Below are 21827 nucleotides of genomic sequence, written 5' to 3'. Positions count from 1 at the left end.
ATTTTTAACAGGATTGAGTTTTAATTCCACTTTAATACTGTCTATTTGCTTGTTCATAGACCTGCTTATCTCTCTAATGTTGTGATGATTTATCCTGTGCCAGGTGAAAGTACAATGAAGATTTTCTAAAACCAAATACTAAAAAAAAGTGTAACTCTCTAATATAGTCTACACATCGAACACAGGACAGGGCTATCATTGTAAAGTGATGACCAAGGGACATCAGAAGGTTCTAGTGTAGTTCCAGTTGCTCCTCATTTGTTTTGTTTCAGCATTTTGAATTTACACCAACAGAAGGTATGAGAAGGCACTTGGCAGCTCTCTATGGCTGTGTAGTGACTTTGTAGAGTCACAGAGATAAAATGAGAGCAGAGAGCTGGGAAGACTGAAGCACACATCTGCTCTCAGGTTTGAGGGCCACAGAGAGACAGGAAGCATTGTTTCATTTCTCACATGTTCAGAATTTGGGAGACTCGCAGCAAACCCAGTGGTATCTCAAGCAGGAATGGAACATACTGAGCTAAGGGAAGGGAATTTTGAGGAAGGCCTCCTTGGAAAAAACTTGTCATGATGGAAAGCCTCAGGAATCCTAGCCAGAGTTAGCAGGACCTGTCTTCATCCCTTATCACTGTCATTGTAATTTTACAGCAAATTTTACAGCAATATTCTAGTTTAAACGTGTATTTTAGGAGAGAGAGGTTTACTACATAAGGTGAAAAGATTGTCCAGAGTTCTATCCTGGATCCTCCCTGAAAGTTGCTGAAAGCCTAGTGGGAGTATTTCATTCAATGCCTGGGAAGCTAAATCAGTCAACCAGGAGGGGGACCAGGGATAGGCTGTGTCTACTGAGCAGGGCAGAGTAGTCTCCTGACCTATTTTTCATCACTTCTTGGTAGAGACCTTGGTTATTAATCCTCTTACCAGTTAGTATGAGGGTGCTTATGCACATCTTCTTTGCACCGTCTCTGTTATTCTTGGGTAGTTTTCTTCCCTTTGATTTAAGCTGTTTCCTATGTGGAAGGTATTGTAGTTCGTGGCATGCTCTGAGTTCTGAGCATAGGCGGTGATCTAGCATTTCTGTTGTCCTTCCTAGCATGCTGCTTTAGGTTATTACATACTAAGAGGTCAGTTCAAAGTTTCCTTTAGTTTCTCCTTGTAAACAGAGCCAGCCACAAACTGGACTATGTACCCTATGGGATCGTGAGAGCACATACTACTGTTGCCACCTGGTAGGGCAACCCAAGTGTTGTCATTGAGAAGTGCTCCATTCTCTGAAGCAGTATGGCTTTCTATTCTGACCCAGAGATAACTTTGTCTTCCAAATGATTATTTGGCATTAAAAGTTATTTATTATTTTAAAATACATTTAAATTAAAATAGAATTAAATCATTTCCTCCTTCCATTTCTTCCAGCCATCCTTCCAGCTACTCTTCCTCTACTCTCCCCATTATCCCTCCATTTTCAAATTGATAACCTCTTTGTGATTATTATTACTTCACACATAGAAGTACATATGTATATTAAATATATGGATACAATCAGTTGAGTTCATTGTGTGTGTGACTTCAGAGCTGACCACTTTATACCAAATAACCAGAGCTCATTGCAAGGAGTGGCTGATTCTCTCTCTCCCAGCAGTTATCAGTTATAGGTGGCCTTATTCTTATATCAAGTGCATAATATAATGGCGAGTTTGCATGTCGAAAGACATGAGTCTTTTCTGTTTTCTGTTATAGATCTCTCGAGTCATCCGCACTCCTCGGGGAAATGCCCTCCTGGTTGGTGTGGGCGGATCAGGAAAGCAGAGTCTGACAAGGCTGGCTTCCTTCATTGCGGGCTATACCTCTTTCCAGATCACTCTGACAAGGTAAGAGCCTTTGTGTTACCATAAAATGGATTTCGAAGAAAGGGTCTCAGAGGTCGCCAGCAGTTAAGAATGCATTTTCTTATGTACGTTAAGAATCACAGTAGTTTTTCTCCTTGAATACTGACATGACTTCCCCTTTCAACTCTCGTCATGGACCAGAACATTTTCTATTAGTGGCCTGTTTTTTTAAACAGTCCAGCCTTGCACTTCAGAGTATCGCTGCTTCTTTGTTTTTATGTTTTATAGTGAGTAAGCATTAACTATATCCTTTGTACATTTTAGAAGACATTTATATATCATAAGTGCTAGTGTAGATTTTGACAATGTTAATATAACAGAAAATAGATGAAAAATTTATAAATGCAAACACTTTCAATATTTGTTGAATATTGAGTAGACATTCAACACTGTCTGGGGAACAGGATTTTGTTAGCTTCCTGTTACTAGGGGAAAATAACAGATAATCAACTTAAGGAGGAAAGATTTATTTGGTCCATGGTTTTAAAATATGTCTGGTTATGTCTGTTGTCTATGGATTTGCAGTGAGAGAAAATCAGGACAGGCAGTCCATGGGTGTGTGTTAGAACAAGACCGCCCACATGATGGTAATGGAGAAGGAGAAAAATAAGATGGTCAAAGTGTGTGTGTATGTGTGTGTGTGTGTGTGTGTGTGTGAGAGAGAGAGAGAGAGAGAGAGAGAGAGAGAGAGAAAGAGAGAGAGACAGAGACAGAGACAGAGAGAGAAAGAGAGAGAGACAGAGAGAGACAGAGACAGAGACAGAGATAGAGATACACACATAGACACAGAGAGACAGACACACTACCAAGAGAAAGAGGGAGGAAGGGGAGATAGAGAGACAGAGAGAGAGAGACAGACAGAAAGACAGAGACAGACAGACAGAGACAGAGAGAGAGACAGACAGAAAGACAGAGACAGACAGACAGAGAGACAGAGAGATGGAGACATTGAGGGATAGAAACAGGAACATATGCATGAAAGAACATTTAATATTCCCCTGAAGAACAGGCCTCAAGTCCCAGTGATCAAACTTCCTTCTGCAAGCTGCCACTTTCTAAGGTTTTATCACCTCCCAATGACACACAGGCTGGGGACCAAGCCACTAACACGACACATGGTTCCTTGGAGACAGTCCTGAACCAATGAATAAATAACTCTAGCCAGTGTCATCATGGTGCTTATAACAACTCAAAGGAGACAGGTGATGAGCATTTCACTGCATTTCACTCTATGTCCCGTATTCACTGTTGTGTCTACTAGGGAAATGAATGCAGATACATCAGAAGAGGCTTTCTGGAAGGAATAATGTTAAAATGAAACCCAGGTTTGAGTAGGAATTCTAGAAGAACTTGTGATTTTTCAGGCAAAAGAAAACATTGCCTTCGTGAAGTGAACATCATGTTAAGTTACTACTGATGCCTGGAAGAATCAAATATGGCTGAGGGTGGGATGTGAGATGGAAATTGGGAATGTATTAATCTTGGCGGGATTTGAAGGTATAGTCAGGAGTTAATAGGTCACCAGAGAGTAATAGGAAAACACTGATGGGTTACCAGTAATGTGTGTGTGTGTGTGTGTGTGTGTGTGTGTGTGTGTGTGTGTGTGTGTGTGTGTGTGTATGGAAAACACAAAACTGTCATAAAGATATCTTGAGGAGTCTAGGCAAGGCATGATGGTACCATGAGACATGGTAGAGAGAAAGGAAAAATGGACGGTAGAAATCCATGAGAGTTTTAGCAAACTGGAGCTCTTCTTGGTAATCCTGGTTTTGGGGATACAGAATTATATAGATAGTTACTGTGCATGAAGAGAGCGAACCCCAATGAGTTTCTCTCTCTCTTTCTCTCTGTCTCTTTCTCTTTCTGTGTGTGAGAGAGAGGTGGGGATGGGAGGTGGAGGGGGAGAGGGAGAAAACTGAATTAGCATGTGAACAGTGAACATGAAGAGATAAGTAGAATCGATTCAGAGAAGTCAAACAGAACTTCAGAAATCCAGTTTGGGAAGTTTAGTTGAGATGAATTCATTAGCAGTTAATTTGGACAAACAGGGGTAGGAAGTCTTGATTATTTGGCATCCATGGGAAACATGCCACTGACCTGTCTTGTTGAGAGAGACCCATATGCTACTGCTAGCTTGGAGGATGAAAGTTATTGAATATTGGAGTTGGAGATCTTGTTATTCAAGCTGAGGCTGTCATAGCTGGTCTGAATTATATGGCTCTCCTTGGAGAATAAATCCAAAGATTTCTGTTTAATACATGTAGTAGGATGACAGAGCTCACCCTTATTACCATGTTTATAATTCTAGTCTGTGTGTGGAAGCCAAGCTAGGGAAACAGAGACGCTGCACTGGAAGGAGATTTGATTCATATTTTTGTTGCCAAAACTTGCCTAAAACCTTCTTGATTTCAAGTCACTTTTACATATTTTAGCTAATTGGATTTTCTAATGAAGTTGGTTAGGTGGTCCAGGTCCCAACAGTCCATCTTGCAGCTGGAGTTCAGAAAGCCTATAAATTACGTGACATCAGACAGCATAGGGGAATTGATTGCACTGCAGGATTTGCAATCAATCCAGGTGTCTAGTCAAGTGTGACTCCTACTGCAACCCAATGTCTCAGTAAGCACCTACAACTTTCACAGTGACAAATTTGTCCCTCTGCGTGTCACACTGAAAATGATCCATTATCAGTGAGAGGAAAGGCAAGGTTTCCTTACCTTAGGTACCGTCCAATCCCATAAACCATAGGTGATTGCTCAGCGCTGGACTGAGGAGCTTCCCAGCTGGGATACACAACCATGGGTCATATTATTTGAGAGCAGCAATTTTGCCTTGCATTCTGTCTCACTTGTTTTTCTCTACTGTGTGTGTGTGTGTGTGTGTGTGTGTGTGTGTGTGTGTGTGTGTGTGTGTGTGTCTCATTGGAGGCCAGATTTCAATCTCAGGTATTTTCCTCTTTCTTGTTTTTTGAGGCAGATTGTCATTCTGAATGCAGAGCTTATCATCTGATCTAGATTAGCTCGCTGGCCATTTCAGAGTCCTCTGCCAAGAATTCTCTGTCTAGCTCTATGCCATTTTTCAACTGGGTTACTTGGTTTGTTGGTGTCTAATTTTTGTGTCTTTATATTTTTTGGATATTAGCCCTCTGCCAGACATAGGGTTATTGAAGATCTGCTCCCATTCTGTAGGTGGTTGTTTTGTCCTATCGATGGTGTTCTTACCCATCTTTTGTTGATAAACATGGGCTCTGAGTGATGGAGTTCATTCGGTTTGTGAAGCAATCTTCTATGATGTTCACTTTGCAATGCCAATGCTTTCATCCAGAAACTCAGAGATTCTTCTAGAATTTTACTCAGCTGTAGGCTTCATTTTAACATCATTTCTTCCAGAAAGCCTTTTGTGATGTATTTCCCTATTAGAAACAAAAACCCTTCTTTTGTTTCTTTCAAAGGGAGAACTGTCTTTAAAAATCTTTTATGATCACTTAGCCCTTGTTTCCCTAGCAGTCTCCTAAAAGTATCTATACATCCTGGCCAGTGTTTTGTCAACTTGACCTTGGCAGGTGGTCCTGTATGGTGCAAGAAAGCAAACTGAGGGAGACACGTGGAAGAAGCCAGTAAACAGCATTTGTGTATGGCTTTTGCTTCAGTTCCTGACTCCAGGTTCCTGCTCTGCTTTGGTCATGGTTTTTATCACAGTAATAGAAACCATAACTCAGACAGTGATTGTAGATTTAGCTTATGGGTATTAAAAAGACAGAGTTTGGTTGACAAATATTTAGTATCTTAAGGAAAAGGAAAAGTCTACTGATGCTGAGTGATGGTGGTACACACCTTTAATCCCAGCACTCAGGAGGCAGTGCCAGGAAGATCTCTGAGTCTGAGGCCAGCCTGGTCTATGTTCCAGGATAGCCAGAACTACACAGAGAAACTCTGTCTTGAAAAACAAAAACATTAAAACAAACCCCAAACAAACAAAACAAAAAACCAAAACCAAAACCAAAGCAAAACAAACAAAAAACCCAAACAACACTATCGCCATCATCTAAAAAAAAACAAAATAAAACAAACCCCCTCCAAACCCCCCAAACCCAATTCCCCCACATACACATGAGAGAGACAAACAGATGGACAGACAGACAGACAGACAGACAGACAGACACACACACAGAGAGAGTGACAGACAGAGAGAGACAGACAGAGAGAGAAAGAGAGAGAGAGAAAGGGAGAGAGAGAGAGAGAGAGAGAGAGAGAGAGAGAGAGAGAGAGAGAGAGAGAGAACATTTTTGTCAATGCTTTTGTCAGTAATGGACCACTCTTTGTGGATATTGCTCTAACCTTCCTGATTGTAGGATAGCTTCTATCTGCAGATTGCTTTGGGGAATGAGAGGAGATTAATAGTAGAGTGCATTTTAGATGTTTCCAGCTAGTCTGATAAAGTGTACTGGTTGTTCTGAAACTAACTCTTTTATGTGGAATTCAAGGATATGAAGATAGTAGTGACTTCAGAAGATTAGAAGGGCTCTGTGGGTCATGATTTGGTTTCTCACTCCCATATCACAAAGCTTGAACGGATTAGTTTGGTTTAGTTCAGTCTATGAGGCATCTTCTAACATTCCCATTGCTGATGTGTGTAGTAAATCTTCTAATTATTATGTCCAACAAATATTACCTCCGTGAAAGTGTGTACTCAAAATGGCACCTGCACACGGTCAGAAATGAGTGCAAAGGATATTTGTCCGTGTCAAGTTATGTTTGTTTCAGGTTTAACTTTTCCGTAGGGATGTTCTTTGTGTACCAATGTAGTGTCTGTGAAGTTAAAAAGTTAGTTACCTTGCTAATGTTCATAGACAGTATATATCCACAGGACAATAAAGTCAGCATCATTTGATGGCTACATAGTATAAGGCTGTGGCCTTCTTATGGAAATGTTTTAGTGACTAATTCAATGGCTACATGTTTTTTAGATCCTACAACACCTCGAATCTGATGGAAGACCTGAAGGTTTTGTACAGGACTGCTGGCCAGCAAGGCAAAGGGATCACTTTCATTTTCACAGACAATGAGATTAAAGAGGAGTCCTTTCTGGAATACATGAACAATGTCCTGTCATCGGGTGAGGTGGGAGCTCACTTACTCTCATAACTTTGCCTTCTAAGTTTCTTCCAATGTAGAACTCCCTCTGTTCTTTGTCCTTTAGAGACTTAAATTAATGTTCATAGGAACTTGGTAATCAGCACAAAGAATGCCTTTTTCTATTGGGTTTTTAAGGAATAAAACTCCCAATTAGGATGTGAAGCTAAGCATTTACAACAGTGATGTCAACACTAATGAAGCTGGAGGGGAGCCAGGAAGGCCAGGCTTTGGTGTGTCCAGTTACCCTCTAACAGAGAGCGGTGGCTTTGCAGTTAGTCATAGAAACACCTGTGTGCATTGAGATGCGATGTATTTCATCTTGAAAGTTTTAAGCTTACTTTAAAAAGCCGAACATAAGAGCAGAAATGGAGAAGTCCTGGACCTTTTGAGTATACATGTTGATATGTTTCATATGCATATACTGACTTTCGTTGCCTGTATTTCTTTCTGAGGTCTCCAACCTCTTTGCTCGGGATGAAATTGATGAGATCAATAGTGACCTGACATCCATCATGAAGAAGGAGCACCCCAAGCGCCCGCCCACCAACGACAACCTGTATGAGTATTTCATGAGCAGGGTCCGAGGAAACCTACACATTGTGCTCTGCTTTTCACCCGTGGGAGAGAAATTTCGAAACCGAGCTTTGAAGTTCCCTGCCCTTATTTCAGGATGCACAATTGACTGGTTCAGCCGATGGCCCAAGGATGCTCTAGTTGCTGGTTAGTGTGATGGAAATAACGCTGTCGTGCGTTCTTGCTCATTTACTGTATTATTTATTACTCACTCATTTACTTTCTCTGCTACCAACTGTCTCTGCACTGAGCTGAACAACTCTCTCTGCCCAGTGTTGGAGGACTTTTGACTTTTGCTACAAGATGCTGCTCTTTTAAACTTGATAGCTTTTTTTTTTTTTTTACACTAAAGTATGGTTGCCAGAGAGTGAATTTATGCTTCTTTGATTAAACATACAGTGCCTTCAGTTTTTCAGTGATACGCAAAGGCTTTGCCTTGATCACAGTTTGTGATTTGCACTCAGTTGGGGGTTTGTTGTGTTTTGCTTGATGATATATACATACATGATAGATTTTTTTCCTTATTTTCATCTTTATTAAATTGGGTATTTCTTATTTACATTTCAAATGTTATTCCCTTTCCCGGTTTCCAGGCCAACATCCCCCTAGTCCCTCTCCCTCCCCTTCTATATGGGTGTTCTCCTCCCCATCCTCCCCCCATTACTGCCCTCCTCCCCAAGAATCCCCTTCACTGGGGGTCCAGCCTTGGCAGGACCAAGGGCTTCCCCTTCCACTGGTACTCTTACTAGGCTATTCATTGCTACCTATGAGGTCAGAGTCCAGGGTCAGTCCATGTATAGTCTTTAGGTAGTGGCTTAGTCCCTGGAAGCTCTAGTTGGTTGGCATTGTTGTTCATATGGGGTCTCAAGCCCCTTCAAGCTCTTCCAGTTCTTTCTCTGATTCCTTCAACGGGGGTCCTGTTCTCAGTTCAGTGGTTTGCTGCTGGCATTTACCTATGTATTTGCCGTATTCTGGCTGTGTCTCTCAGGAGAGATCTATACCCGGTTCCTGTCAGCCTACACTTCTTTGCTTCATCCAACATGATAGATATCTTAATACACAGAGATTAGGTTGACATTTATTAAAGTTGAAAAGTTTGGTCTTGGGAGGTGACTCAGTGAATATGCTTTATAAAAGTGATGTAGGAGATGACCCACATCTCCTCCTGGGGATCTTAGTCTCATTAATGAATAAACTTAAGAGTAGACTCAAACATAAGCTTAAAGACAATTTTTATTAGATATTAAAAAAAACCCCACAAACCCAGGACAGGCAAGCTATATATCTCAGCAACCGTCCAGAAGAGGAGGAAGGAGGAGGAAAGTAAAACCCATGCTGGTTAAGCAGCTATGGGGGTCAAAGCAGAAGATGTTGGGAAGCCCAGTGTGTTAGACAAAGTGTGCTTAGAAAAGACATAGAAAGGACTGGAGGAGGGGCAGGCAGCATTTGGAATGTAAATAAATATTATAAACAAACAAACAAATAAAAGACTAAAAAAGGAAAAGAAAAGAGATAGAAAGAAGAGAAGAAAGGCAGACAGACTATGGAGCTGCTTGGTTGTAGCCCACTGGGCTACTGTGTGCCCTAGGGCTGGGAATTCTGGGAAGGAGAATTACATGATCTTACTGAAGGACCTACTCTTCCTCATCTCCCTTACTGTGACTTAAGGTGAACACACCTTCTTATCCTACTTTGACCAGGTGTTGACCAGGTCCACCTGAAATGTTAGGTTTCCATGCAAGCATAGTTTCCATCCTCTTGTCCAGAAGGATTTCCCTCTCTTTGGGCTTTACTGCTGTTCTGGCCTAAGGACCTGTTAGAACCCTTAGAATCTGTATATACTCTGCAATCCCACCAGTGTGTGTGTGTGTGTGTGTGTGTGTGTGTGTGTTACTGGTGATTAAACCTAGAGCTCCTGCCATCAAGCATTCCCCCACTTATTTACACCCTGGCCAACATCAAGGGATGTTTATTGTTATTTATGTTATAGTAACAAACATTATCAGTGAGCTTACCTTTCATGTATGTAGCCACTTGTCTTTCAGGCCCTTCTAAAATGAAAATTAACAAAACGAGACTAATTCTAAGGACTTTAATCTTTATTTTACTGACATCTCCAGAACAGGGAGATTAAATAACACAGAGTAGTGTGCACCCCCTCATGATAACTCTCTGGTAACCCAGCACCAGGCAGCTTTGGGGAACATTTAAAGATTCCAAGTGTTTTATCACGTGAGGCAGTGCTCTCAGTGTATGTTTTCACCAGGAGATTTGGCTCAGTCAAGTGCGTTCATTACACAGTGAGTATAAAGAAGTTTGAAGCTAATGGGGAATTCCTGGAAGCCACCCCATAATGCCAACCAGAGCTATTTGAATTATACCTGCCACACAATAATGTTCCAACTATTCTGGATACTATTCTGTAAAACATTTCTAAGAGGGTCGGAAGACATAGCTTAGAGGTAGGACATTTGCCTATTACAGACTAGGCCCTACCTCCGTGCCTAACAATGCAAAAATAAATAAGTACAAATCCCTTCATAGGTATGAATTCTTCATATTTCCAGTGTTTGGATTTAAACTTACTGGGATATTGAGATTTGAGCTGTTCCTTACAGCCCCTGATTAACTTATATGGGAAACACAAGTCACAGATATTTTAATTTATTACCTTTTACTATTTAGTAAGTTTTATTTTTCAAACAATTTGGTGGATGGCCTCTGTTGTCTTCCACTGAGAACTTAATTCACTGCTCAGGATAAGGGGCTACTGTTCTTTATATGAGTCTCTAGCTAACTACATTCTTTTTCTTTCTCTCTTATTCCTGCTAGTCCTATTTCTATTTTTGAGTCTTATACAATATGCTATTTCTTATCAGAAATAAATGCTCATAATTATTTAACATAGACATTATAAATAATCCTTGAAAGTGTATGGAGTTAAGACTGTTTTATATTTCCCTCTCACCCATTTCAGTGATGGACAGACAGTGGTGACATAGTGTATATGTGGTAATAGATTTGACCTTATGGCCTATTCTTTATACTTGTTTGAGACATGGGCTCACTGTAATATAGAAGTGCTCATATGTAGACCTAACTGATCTGAGCTCAAGAGATCTGCCTACCTCTGTCCCCTCAGCACCAGGATTAAAGATGTATGCCATCATACCCAGAACTGGGTTGTTTTTATAATGAAAAAATGTGTTTTAAAGTTGATTTACTGGACAAAGTAAAAGTCTCTACTAGGAGAGTTTTTTTTTTTTTTTTTTTTTTTTTTTACCTAAACGTCTCTAAAGGATGCTGTAAATTAGGCCTGATCTGCAAATAGCCAGTTACTGCTTTTAACAGTAAGATGACTAGAGTTTTAAAACAAAAACAAAAACAAAAACAAAACAAAAAAAAACCCAAATGAACCTACCCACCAACCAACCAACCAACCAACCAACCAAACAAACAAACAAAAAACCTAAAACAAAAAGCCAAAACAAAAACCCAACAAAAACAAAAACTCAAAAATCATCAACAACTCAAAGGTAGTGATAACCATTTCCACATGAGAAATGACCCATTCGAAAGGACTTAAAGGACTGACCTGTTCTGGGTTAACAAAAGAATAAGTGAGTCTGAGTGGCACGTGAGCACTGATGGCTTGGTTATTTGTATCGGTTTTTTCTTATGTAACCCATAAACATGGCTGTCTGCCTACCATTGAACTCTGCCGCTAAACAGAAAAGATTTCTCTGCCCAAGTTATAGAAAACAAGGAGTAATGCTAAATTTATATGTGAAAGGCACAACAAAACCTCTCAAAGTACAGAGAGGTCTTCCTCTCCGGGGCAACAAAGATCGTGTGCTGGCCTAGGAAACATAGTCAGGCGGCTTTGAACATGACAGTGTTGTCTTTATTCTTCCTAGTGTCGGAACATTTCCTCTCATCCTATACCATTGACTGCACCGCTGAGATCAAGAAGGAACTGGTTCAATGTATGGGCTCCTTTCAGGACGGGGTAGCTGAGAAGTGTGCCGATTACTTCCAGAGGTTCCGGCGCTCTACCCACGTGACCCCCAAATCATACCTCTCCTTTATTCAGGGCTATAAATTCATCTATGAAGAAAAACACGTGGAAGTGCAGAGCCTGGCCAACAGGTGAGTGTCAAGGTCAAAAAAAGTCACCTTGAGGCACTGGCTCTCACCCCAGAGCCAAATTATTGGTTGTCTATGCTTTGAAAGGACCAGAAACATGGTTGGCTGTCACAAATGGGGTTCTCAAGTACCAGCAGTCTGGGGCCAACACTCCTGGCTATTTAAAGGACAGTGTATCAGTTTAATCACATCACAGGAGCCACCAAGGCCGCATAAATTCCAATGTATCATTAATAACCTCAGTGTACCAAAAATTCATCAGCCTTCCATAAAGCAAAGAAATCAAGGCACTTCCCTTGGAGTAGTTGGCTCAAAAGTAAACCCAGATTTGTATCCTCAACTTCTCCCCCTGTGTCTCCACTGTCTCTCCTGTCTCTAATCTATCTGTTGCATGAGTTTGAATCTATACTTGCCTGATTGCTGTCTTTTCCTGACTTGTCTTTCCCTGTGTCCACATCTGTCCCTAACAAAGGACTTTTACTCTTTTATTTATTGAACAGCACAGAGAGAATTAAATGGGGGAAAGAATAAGAGATCCTTTATAGAAATCTTTAACAGGATTTTACAAGGTTTTAAATCACTGACTACAGCTCACTACAATTGACCCAGATAACAAACAAACAAACAAACAAACACTATCAAATAATATCTATATGTTGTTTCCAGCATTTATGGTGAATATTGTTAGTATTGCCTTCCAAACATTATTTGTTTTCAGCATTTGTTACCATAACATAGATATACAGGTGCATTTCTCTTTGGATCAAGGGCATGGAAAATGTATTTCATTGAAGAAGCCAAAGGGGTCAAGGTCACCAAAAGAAAACCTACAGAATCAACTAACCTGGGCCCACAGGTGCTCACAGAGACTGAACTTCCAACCAGAGAGCATGCATTGGGTGGACCTAGCCCTCTGCATATATGTAACAGTTGTGCAGCTGGGTCTTCATGTGGGACTCCCAACAGAAGGAGCAGGGGCTGTCCCTGACTACACTGTCTGCCTTTGGATCCCTTTCCCCCTAGCTGGGCTGCCTTGTCTGGCCTCAATAGAAGATGCGCCTAATCTTACTGCAACTTGATGTGCCGAGGCTGGCTTCTATCTATGGAAGTCTTCATCTTTTCTGAGGAGAAAGGGAGAAGGGGTGGATGGAGGAAAGAGGGAGGGACTGGGAAGAGAGGAGGGAAAGCAAGCTGTGATCAGGATGTAAAGTAAATAATAACTTAATAAGAACGGTTAAAGCTATGCACTCGCTTAGACTATAAACACTGATTAAATGCAAAAATCCAAGGCAAGTAGGGTTCATTGTTAGATTTTTCTCTTAAAGGTGGGTTAAATAAACAGGCAGCCTACCCAGTAGGATCAGTCTTAACTGACCCAAAGGTACATGATTAAGTCTGGCTGTGGTGTTCAGCAAAAGCTCCAGTCTCTTAGAATGTAAGAGATATTTTTATAACATTGTATCACCGTATGTCAGAGGTCTGGGCAGCCCCTGAACAAAGGATCATCCAGCCCAAATATTAGTGCTGAGGTTGGGAACCCTCTTCAAGAGCCATATAGAGGAGTATCCTGGACAACTGGGGAGGGGGGCTTTATTGTTGTCTAATATGATAAAATTTCCAGGTGTCTTCTATGGACTGGTACTTTTTTTATGATATTGGTTGATATAATTATAGGATATATAATTATATAATAGATATAGAAGTGAGGTGAGGACACAGATATCCCAATTCTACCTCCTCTTAGCCTTAAAATCTCAATTATCTGTGTGACAAAGGTAGAAGAGTCTGGCGGATGGCTGTGGTCCCTGCAAAGCGAATATCCTGTTACTGAAATTTGGACCCAAACATCATTGCTGTGCTCCATATTTCCTCCAATATTCACATTTTTCTGCTATAAAGTAACCAGAACTAGCAAAGATAGCTATGTAAGGGAATCCCTGGGCAGGAGACTAGGTTACATGTATCACATTATAGTTCATGGATTTGTTATTCAATGGCCCCCAAGGTCTCTCATCTTCTAGAGAACATTATTTTAGGTCTGTTCCAGTTCAAATTTTATTTTGTTTCTTGAATTCAAATCTTCCTTCTTTTAATTTCATTGGACTATTTTGAAAAAAAAATCACAAGTTCTATTCCTTCCCCCCACATGGAACTTTGAGTATGTTGAGAGTGTCGTTATCGGGCTGTGGGTGGTATGCTCTAGATCATAGTGATTCCTCCTTCTGCGCTCACGGTTTTGTGCATTCACTTCCTACATGTGGTTGATGAAGAACATGCATCTGTTGTGTGGAACTAAACCTAGACTGGCCTCCTGGGGGAGGCCCTCTTAGATTTGATTTTTATTTATTATCATTCTTTCAGTATGACCTGGTTGCACTTCCTAGGGAAATGACACTCGAAAACAAGGGCGTTTGCCACATTTTTTTTTAACATTTCTTGCATGGATGTTTCAACTCCAGAATGAATACTGGATTGGAAAAGCTAAAAGAAGCTTCTGAATCGGTCGCAGCCCTGAGCCAAGAATTGGCAGTAAAGGAGAAGGAACTGCAGGTGGCCAATGAGAAAGCTGACACGGTAGGCGGCCAGCCACTGACTTGCAGAGAGATACCAATCTCCGCTATAGTAAACTACTCACCGTTCTGTATGAAAACTGCTTAAAGTAGACAGAATCAACCAACCAAGGCAAGAAACATGTGTTGCATGCACAGCGTGATATATTTTTCTCCCCCTATTTATCAGGTCTTAAAAGAAGTCACAATGAAAGCACAGGCTGCTGAGAAGGTCAAGGCTGAGGTACAGAAGGTGAAGGACAAAGCACAGGCCATTGTTGACAGCATCTCCAAGGACAAAGCCATCGCAGAAGAGAAACTAGAGGCCGCAAAGCCAGCCCTAGAAGAGGCAGAAGCTGCACTCCAGGTGAATGTGTGGGAAGTGGCAGGTGCCCACAGGGAAGCGATGTGGACCAGACCAGAGCTGTAGCCTCTGGTTTAGCTGGGTCTGCAGAGACTATCAGCCCTATAGATCTCACACAGACAGATTAACATCTTGTGCTCACTTTTGAGAAATAATGAGCCCTGTCACAGATTAGCAGCCAAGAGTCTTGGGTTGCTCCTTCAACGTTTTCATTAATCGTCTGTGTGTCAGCGGGAAAGTTGAATGAAGTTTCCAAAATGTTTCTGGACTCACTGAGGATTTTGAAGTGGGTGGTCTATGAGATGAAGCTTCCTCTGAATTTGTCTGGGAATCATCCAAAATGGAGACTGCTGATTTAATGTAGTACCTTAATGACAGAGGTGGAGTGGTTTCTAACACGGCCACGGTAACTGTGTGGCCATAACAGCGCTGATTAATGTGACAAAGGAAGTGTTTTTTTCTTTCTTTTTTTTTTTGAGAAATGTAATGTGTTCTGTGAGCTAGACCATGACTTATATGGTAGGTCAGTGTTGAGGAATCGATGCAGGATTCTCTTTTAAAGATTACCTTTAATTCATTCCTATTCATCTATTCCCTTAGGCTATTGATCCTTGGCTTAGAAATGGATGAATAAAAAAAAGCCAATTACGCTGCGTGTCCACTGCTAACACAAGTTATTTGACCTCATTTGGGCACGGATCAAAACTCGATAATGAGATTATGTTCTCTTACCACTTCCTTAACATGATGCCTGAGAAATTCCCAAGTCTTTTTGATCCAAGTCTTTAAGTTTTGTTTTGTTTTGTTCTTTAGGTATTTCTGACCCAATGGGCTAAACCACTCCATGGTAGAGTTCTTGCTGGGCATATGTGAGGCTTTGGGTTTAGTTCCCCAATCACAAACAACAATAACAAATGTTGCATGCATTTCCTGTCTAGTGAGTTAATGGATATATTGTCTTCTCTTTTTCCCTGACTTTCTATACATACTTGCATTTGATATGTTGCCCATGCTCTGGCTAAGCTATTCTCCTCTATACTTCAAGTTCTGCTGCGTCTTTAGCCTCCAAGATCTGTGGACACGTAGTCCTTCCTCTCCCACAATTTTGTCACCCTGACTATACTGAGAGTCTTTGATCAACAGAGAAGACATGGGCACTGAACAAGGACTTTTAAAACCGCGTTGATAGGATACCTACAATCACAGAACTGTAGTGTAAGGCTTCTCAGGTATTGCTTTTCAAAAGAAGGCCAGCGTTTTCCTAAGAGTTGTGTTGGCATCCTCTGTTCATATTGTAAGATATCTCTAGCATTTCTCTATATTGCAGTTCTCTACAGCTAAAATATTCTGTACCATACAACCACTGGTGTATGACACCAGTAGACATATGTGGGAGCAGAGGTGGGGTGATGAGACATTTGTAAACTTCATGTTAGTATAGCAAAATACTGGAGATAGTTCCTGTATGAAGAGACCAGGCCTGTTTTATCTTACACGTTTAGTGCTTTGAGTCTGGTCTGAGGCAGCATAATATGGCCAGGTCACATGGCGTAAAACTGCTTGCTTTATGACCATGAAGCAAAAGAAGAGGGGAAGAACTGAAGTTCCAATGTCCCCTTCAACAGGGCAGGGCTCCATAATGGCTTTCCTCTATGTTCTACCTCCAAAGGACTTCCTCACATTCTAACAGTTTCTCCCTGGGGACCAATCTTGGATTTTTGAAGGACACTTAGCCTCCAAACCACAGGGGCATGTATAGAACATAATTTTATAATTTTCTTGCTTGATCCTATGTGTATATTACTGTGTCTTTGTATTTCTGAGATCTTGAAAAGTGGTATGGTCAGTCTGTTCTAAGAGAACTCTAGATGCAGCTAGACCCGTACATTGTATCATCAGGATATGTCAATCCGAGAAGAGCCAATAATAAAGTATATGTCCCATGGGACTGAAGAGATAGCTTAGAGGTTTAGAGAACTTGGTGATGGATCACCTATCCATAATTTCTCTGGGGATCTAACCCTCTTTTCTGATCTCTGTGAGAACTAGGTAGGCAAGCAGTTCACGTATATATCGGAGGCATTCATACATATAAAATAAATAGATAAATCATTAAAAGAAGAATGTGTCTCTTCCCACCTTAATGTTTAATCAGACTTTAACTAGTTGGCAGCAAAAATAATGTATGTTCAAATGGTAAGTAATTGTTATATTGCCATGGTGTCTAGGGTCTTACACATACTCATACTGCAGATGCAGTAAATGGAACCCAGTAGTTACCAGAAACACATTGGTCTCTAGGTACAGAATCAGCACCAGCTCCTTTACTCCCACGCCTGACATGAGCGCACAACTGCCAACATATGGAATTGATGCATTTTTGTGCACGTGTAATTTGATCCTAGTTTCTCACCGGCTGTCGCTCTCTTTCCATCACCCTTCCTCAGAAGTCACACATCTCAATTAAGGGTCTGAAAATCTCAGTTTGCCACCTCCAATTCCTTCTCCAGCTGCCTAGTCTTCAGAAATGCTGGTAGGTTGAAACACAGCTCTTCTTCACAGCAAATCACCAACTTGAGTGTGAGTGTCTACTCCATCTCAGAGAACATTCATCTCTGACAGGGGGTGCAGATAAGAAATAAGGCTTTAAGACCCAGACGTACAGGGGCATGTACTGTTTGTCCTAAAAGTAAGCCTGAGTTGGACACATCTTACTTCAGTACCGATTTCATAAAAAAGTTCAGCAGAGAAAATGATACCAACTAAAAGAGGCTGATTACAAAGTAATTTGCTGCATAAGAATATCCGTGCTAGAATTGGAATAGAGCCTTTCTCAGAGCTGTGTGAAATTCGAATTGCCCAACTCTCTTCATCCAAAGGTCAGTTCCCAGCTAAGAAACCTCTAATTATTCAATCTGTCAGCCCCAAGGCTACCCTCTGGTGTCAGTCCACTGTGACAATCTGAGTTGCTTGAGAGAGAGGCAGATTCTTGACCTACATAGCTAATGAGCAAAAAGGCCCCGTGAATACAGTATTTTTCCTCATTTCAAACCCTGATAAGTACTTAAGTGCTGAGTATTTTGTTTTAGACTACTTTTTTTTAAAAAAAAAAACACAATGAAGTCTGTACAGTTTTAAGAATGTCACAGTTCCATATCTGCTCACCAACATTTCTCTTCTCTTGTTGCTCCTTAAAATTGTAAAAATATGGCCTTTATACTCACCTAACCACACATCAGCACACACATATAAAGGAAGCTAGGATCTGCATGCGAGAGAGAAGGTGCAGTGAATGTCTTTCTGACATGGAGGTATCTCACTAAATATAAAAATTCCCACTCTTGTGCATTAGAAGATGAGGGAAGAAAGTGGAGAGGGTGTTGGGATATGTGTGATGTGAAATGGGAGACTACTCAGGGTATAAGGATTAAGAAAGGGGGAAAGGAAAGTGGGAGGAGGGTGCTAGGAATGACAAGGGCCAGACAAAGCTAAGTATGTGTGAAAATGCCATTAAGGAACTTGTGATGAGGTTTCTGAAGAGGACGGCTTAGCAGTTCAAAGCACGCACCGTTCTTGTAGAAGTCTCAGGGTCAGTTCCTCGCACACCATTGGGTGGATCAGAACTTCGTGTAACTCAAACCCTAGAGGGGTCTGAAGCTCCTAACTTCACAGACACCTGCACTGACATGCACATACCACTCTTGTTACAAAATGAAAAATAAAATATCCTAAAAAAATAAACACGAAACTTGCAGGATTATAAGCAAATTAAAAAAAATGAACAGAGAATTGTAAAGAATTTTGACTTAGTAGGATATTCACTTCTTTGGGCTTAAATGTGGGAATATACCCTATGACTCTTAATTTGAAAGTGCTGCCTGTCCTCTGTTAAAACACCAGCCTTCAGACGTGAAAGTTTGTTTGTCTGCATTTTCTTACCTGAGCTCGGACGCTCCATCCCACAGACCATTAAGCCCTCTGACATCGCCACAGTGCGCACGCTGGGCCGACCCCCTCACCTCATCATGCGGATCATGGACTGCGTGCTGCTGCTCTTTCACAGGAGGGTCAACGCAGTGAAAATTGACCTGGACAAAAGCTGCACCGTGCCTTCCTGGCAGGAATCTTTGAAATTGATGACTGCAGGAAACTTTCTCCAGAACCTTCAGGTTGGTCTTTCTATAAAAATGGACTAAGAGGGAACCCAGTTGTCTGTCTTAGCTGAGCCTTTCAATAGAACTCATTTGTAAAAATACTTTATTCCGCATATGTATTTTGGAAATGCATGTGAGTATTCTTTTGTAGTACACTGTTCTCTTTCAGACATAAGCGTTAGACCTTTCCTGGGCACTTTCAGCTATGTTGCTGGGAAAACTCCAGTAAAAGTTGGCAAAGTCGTTCTAACGCATCTAAATAGGTGGATGTGCTGTCTGCACATGCGAACAGATGAGGTTATCCTCAGTATTTTCAGAACTCCCAGTGGATGCAGAAATACGAGGGTGCTCAGGCTCCTTATGTAAAGTCACACAGGTTTTGCATATATCCTTGCGTGTCCTCCTGCATGCTGTAAATGATTGCTAGATTATTTATGATCCTAACACCGTGTAAATGCTGCCTGGTCACTATCTGTTTTGTTCTCATTAGATGCTCTTACTGAACAGCCTACTTGAGCTCACGAGCCATCAGCCTCAGCCTCTCAAGGGTTGGGATCACATGCACGTATTACCATGTCCAGTTTGTTATGCTATATTGTTTAGGGTACAACCAAGAGAGAGAGAGAGAGAGAGAGAGAGAGAGAGAGAGAGAGAGAGAGAGAGAGAGAGAGAGAGAGAGAGAGAGAGAATTCTGTATGTATTTAGTACAGGCATGGTATTTCTTCTGAATAATCTTGATGTGTTTTGGGCGGTCTATACATACCCATAATCCACTGCCTGTGATCGTACTTACAAGTTGACAGTAAGTACTAATTGGAAGAGAAATTTATAAATCTGTAATTTTGTTGTATATGTTATGTTCAAATTTGAAGAGTCCTGCTTAACGAATATGTATACACATATTAATCATCAGCCAAAGGAGAAAAAAAGAGTTAGAGTTTCTTTAAGCTTAAAGCACATCAGCCTGAAGTAAATATTATTCTTTTTTCTCATTCATAATCATTACTCGTTTGGAAATGACCACATAAGAAATCACGGTATGAGGCCTTGCTTTGACCTTCATTCACTGTACAGATGAGATACATTCTTATTGTGGCATTCACTTCCAGGGGTAGCTTTCTAGTATATGGTTGTGCTGTGTGGTAAGCATGTAATAATTAGGCTTTATTTGGAGGAAGAAAATGAGAAAAAGGAAGAGAACAAAGACATTGGTTTTCAGTGTTTGCACAGTACAATTACTCCAGAAAGACCAGTCTCAAGCTCCAGAATTGATGCTGGGGACACAGGTCTGGAGAAGGCAGAAAGCATGGTGTCTTGCAGAACTACACCACACGGGTGCAATTGGCGTCAGTGACCTACAAAGTGTAGGTGGTAGGAAGCCTGGTGAACCCAGGTGGAACTGAACTTTGACCACAGGTTGCCTTTATTTTAAATACAAGCATTTAATCACAGTGAATGCGACCAGTCTTAAATAGACTTAAAAACTAGTATTCAGATTTTCTGAATATTTAACGCTCCTTTCCCTGAGATCTTTTGAATCAATCCCAGCGTGAACCATGTGAATGAGTCCCATTTTGTCTACTGGACCGTTGAAGTGGTTTTCGGGTTGTTTCTAAGTTTTGGCTGTTACAAATGAATCTGCTGTCTGTTCTGACATACGGGACCTTTGGGGGCTGCGTGAATGCATTTCTGTTGGCCGTATTTGTAGGAGTCGGATTTCTGAGACATAGATCGTACCCTTTTCCCCCTACAGTTTGTAGACTGTAGGAAAGAGCTTTTTTAAGAGTCCTGTCACGTACGGAGCAGCAAGACTTACTGCGCTCACCCCTACAGACACACTCTTTTCTGCTTTTCACTGCCTTTGTGTGAGATAGTAGCTGTTTCTTTTGTTATGGGCTGAATTTGCATTTCGGTGACAGCTAATGATGCTGAAAATCTTCCGGTGGGTTTGTAAACCTTTCAGAAATTTTTATGTTAATTGCTTATTTGGGCCCCTCTCTCTCTGTAATTATTCCTTTTATTTTTTGAACTTATAATTACATCAGCTTCCCAGTCTCTTTTCTCCTTGAGTCCCCTCTCCCACCCCCCTCCTGGCTCTCTTTAAAACTCGTGGTCTCCATTTTCATCCATTGTTGCTATACCTGCATGTGCATGTACATTTGTAATATTAAATACATAAGTACAACCTGCTCGGTTTGGATAGTGTTACCCGTATATGTGTTTTCATGGCAGACCGTTTAGTACTGGATAACAAATTGGTTAGCTTTTCCCTGGGAGACTATCTCTCCCAGTCACAGCATTCCTTAGCTCCTGTAGTTCTTTGTGTAGGGTTAGGGCCTAATGGAGTTTCCCTTGCTCATTTTGGTGTGTCTCTTGGCATCTTCTAGTTCAGCTCACATTCCAGCAGTCAAGTGGGTCATGAAACTTTGTCGGTGTAGTTTCCGGCATCCCTAGAAGACATGATTTCACTGGAAACTTTCTGATTCTTTGTCTCTTACCTCCCTCCTGCTAAAACTAGCTTTAAAGGTTTGTTTTCCTTTTATACATATGAGTGTTTGCTTGCATGTGTGTGCCTGGTGCTACAGATGCTGCAAAAGGAAGTCAGGTTCTTGGACCTGGATTTGTCAATGGCTGAGCCACCTTGTGGGTGTCAAGAACTCCGGTTCTTTGCAGGAGCCAAATGTACTCTTCAACATTGAGCCATCTCCCCAGCCCACTGTTAAACTTCCTCTGTTGGCTTTCAAATACTTTACGAAGGCTACAAATACCTTCAGCCACTTCCTGGCTTGTTCACTTTATTACTGCCGTCTTTTGCTAAGCTGAGGTCCTTAATTTTAATGTAGGATTTTTTATTGATGTTTTCCTTAATAGCATTCTCTGTGTTCCATTTAGATCTTGGCTCCCTCCAAGGAAGAATATATCCTCTTCTGTTTCCTTCCAGAAGTTTTACTGTCTTATCTTCCAGATTTAGATCAAGAGACAACTAATGGGAAATACCCACTCCATGCCCTTTCTTTAAG

General features: G+C 41.1%; 1 protein-coding gene across 1 annotated transcript in view; it reads left to right on the top strand.

Moving 5' to 3' along the window:
• Dnah5 (dynein axonemal heavy chain 5) overlaps positions 1 to 21827 on the top strand; it is a 301350-nt gene that overhangs the window by 216532 nt on the left and 62991 nt on the right. The window contains exons 53-59 of the mRNA XM_032898676.1: positions 1738 to 1868; positions 6853 to 7006; positions 7474 to 7741; positions 11512 to 11743; positions 14200 to 14314; positions 14480 to 14656; positions 18619 to 18822. Coding sequence (XP_032754567.1) covers positions 1738 to 1868; positions 6853 to 7006; positions 7474 to 7741; positions 11512 to 11743; positions 14200 to 14314; positions 14480 to 14656; positions 18619 to 18822 — 1281 coding nt within the window. The remainder of the gene's footprint in view (positions 1 to 1737; positions 1869 to 6852; positions 7007 to 7473; positions 7742 to 11511; positions 11744 to 14199; positions 14315 to 14479; positions 14657 to 18618; positions 18823 to 21827) is intronic.

Source organism: Rattus rattus, chromosome 3 (genome assembly GCF_011064425.1).
Source record: "Rattus rattus isolate New Zealand chromosome 3, Rrattus_CSIRO_v1, whole genome shotgun sequence".
Classification (NCBI taxonomy): domain Eukaryota; kingdom Metazoa; phylum Chordata; class Mammalia; order Rodentia; family Muridae; genus Rattus; species Rattus rattus.
Note: the sequence above shows the minus strand (reverse complement) of the source record. Positions and strands in the feature narration are given on the sequence as shown.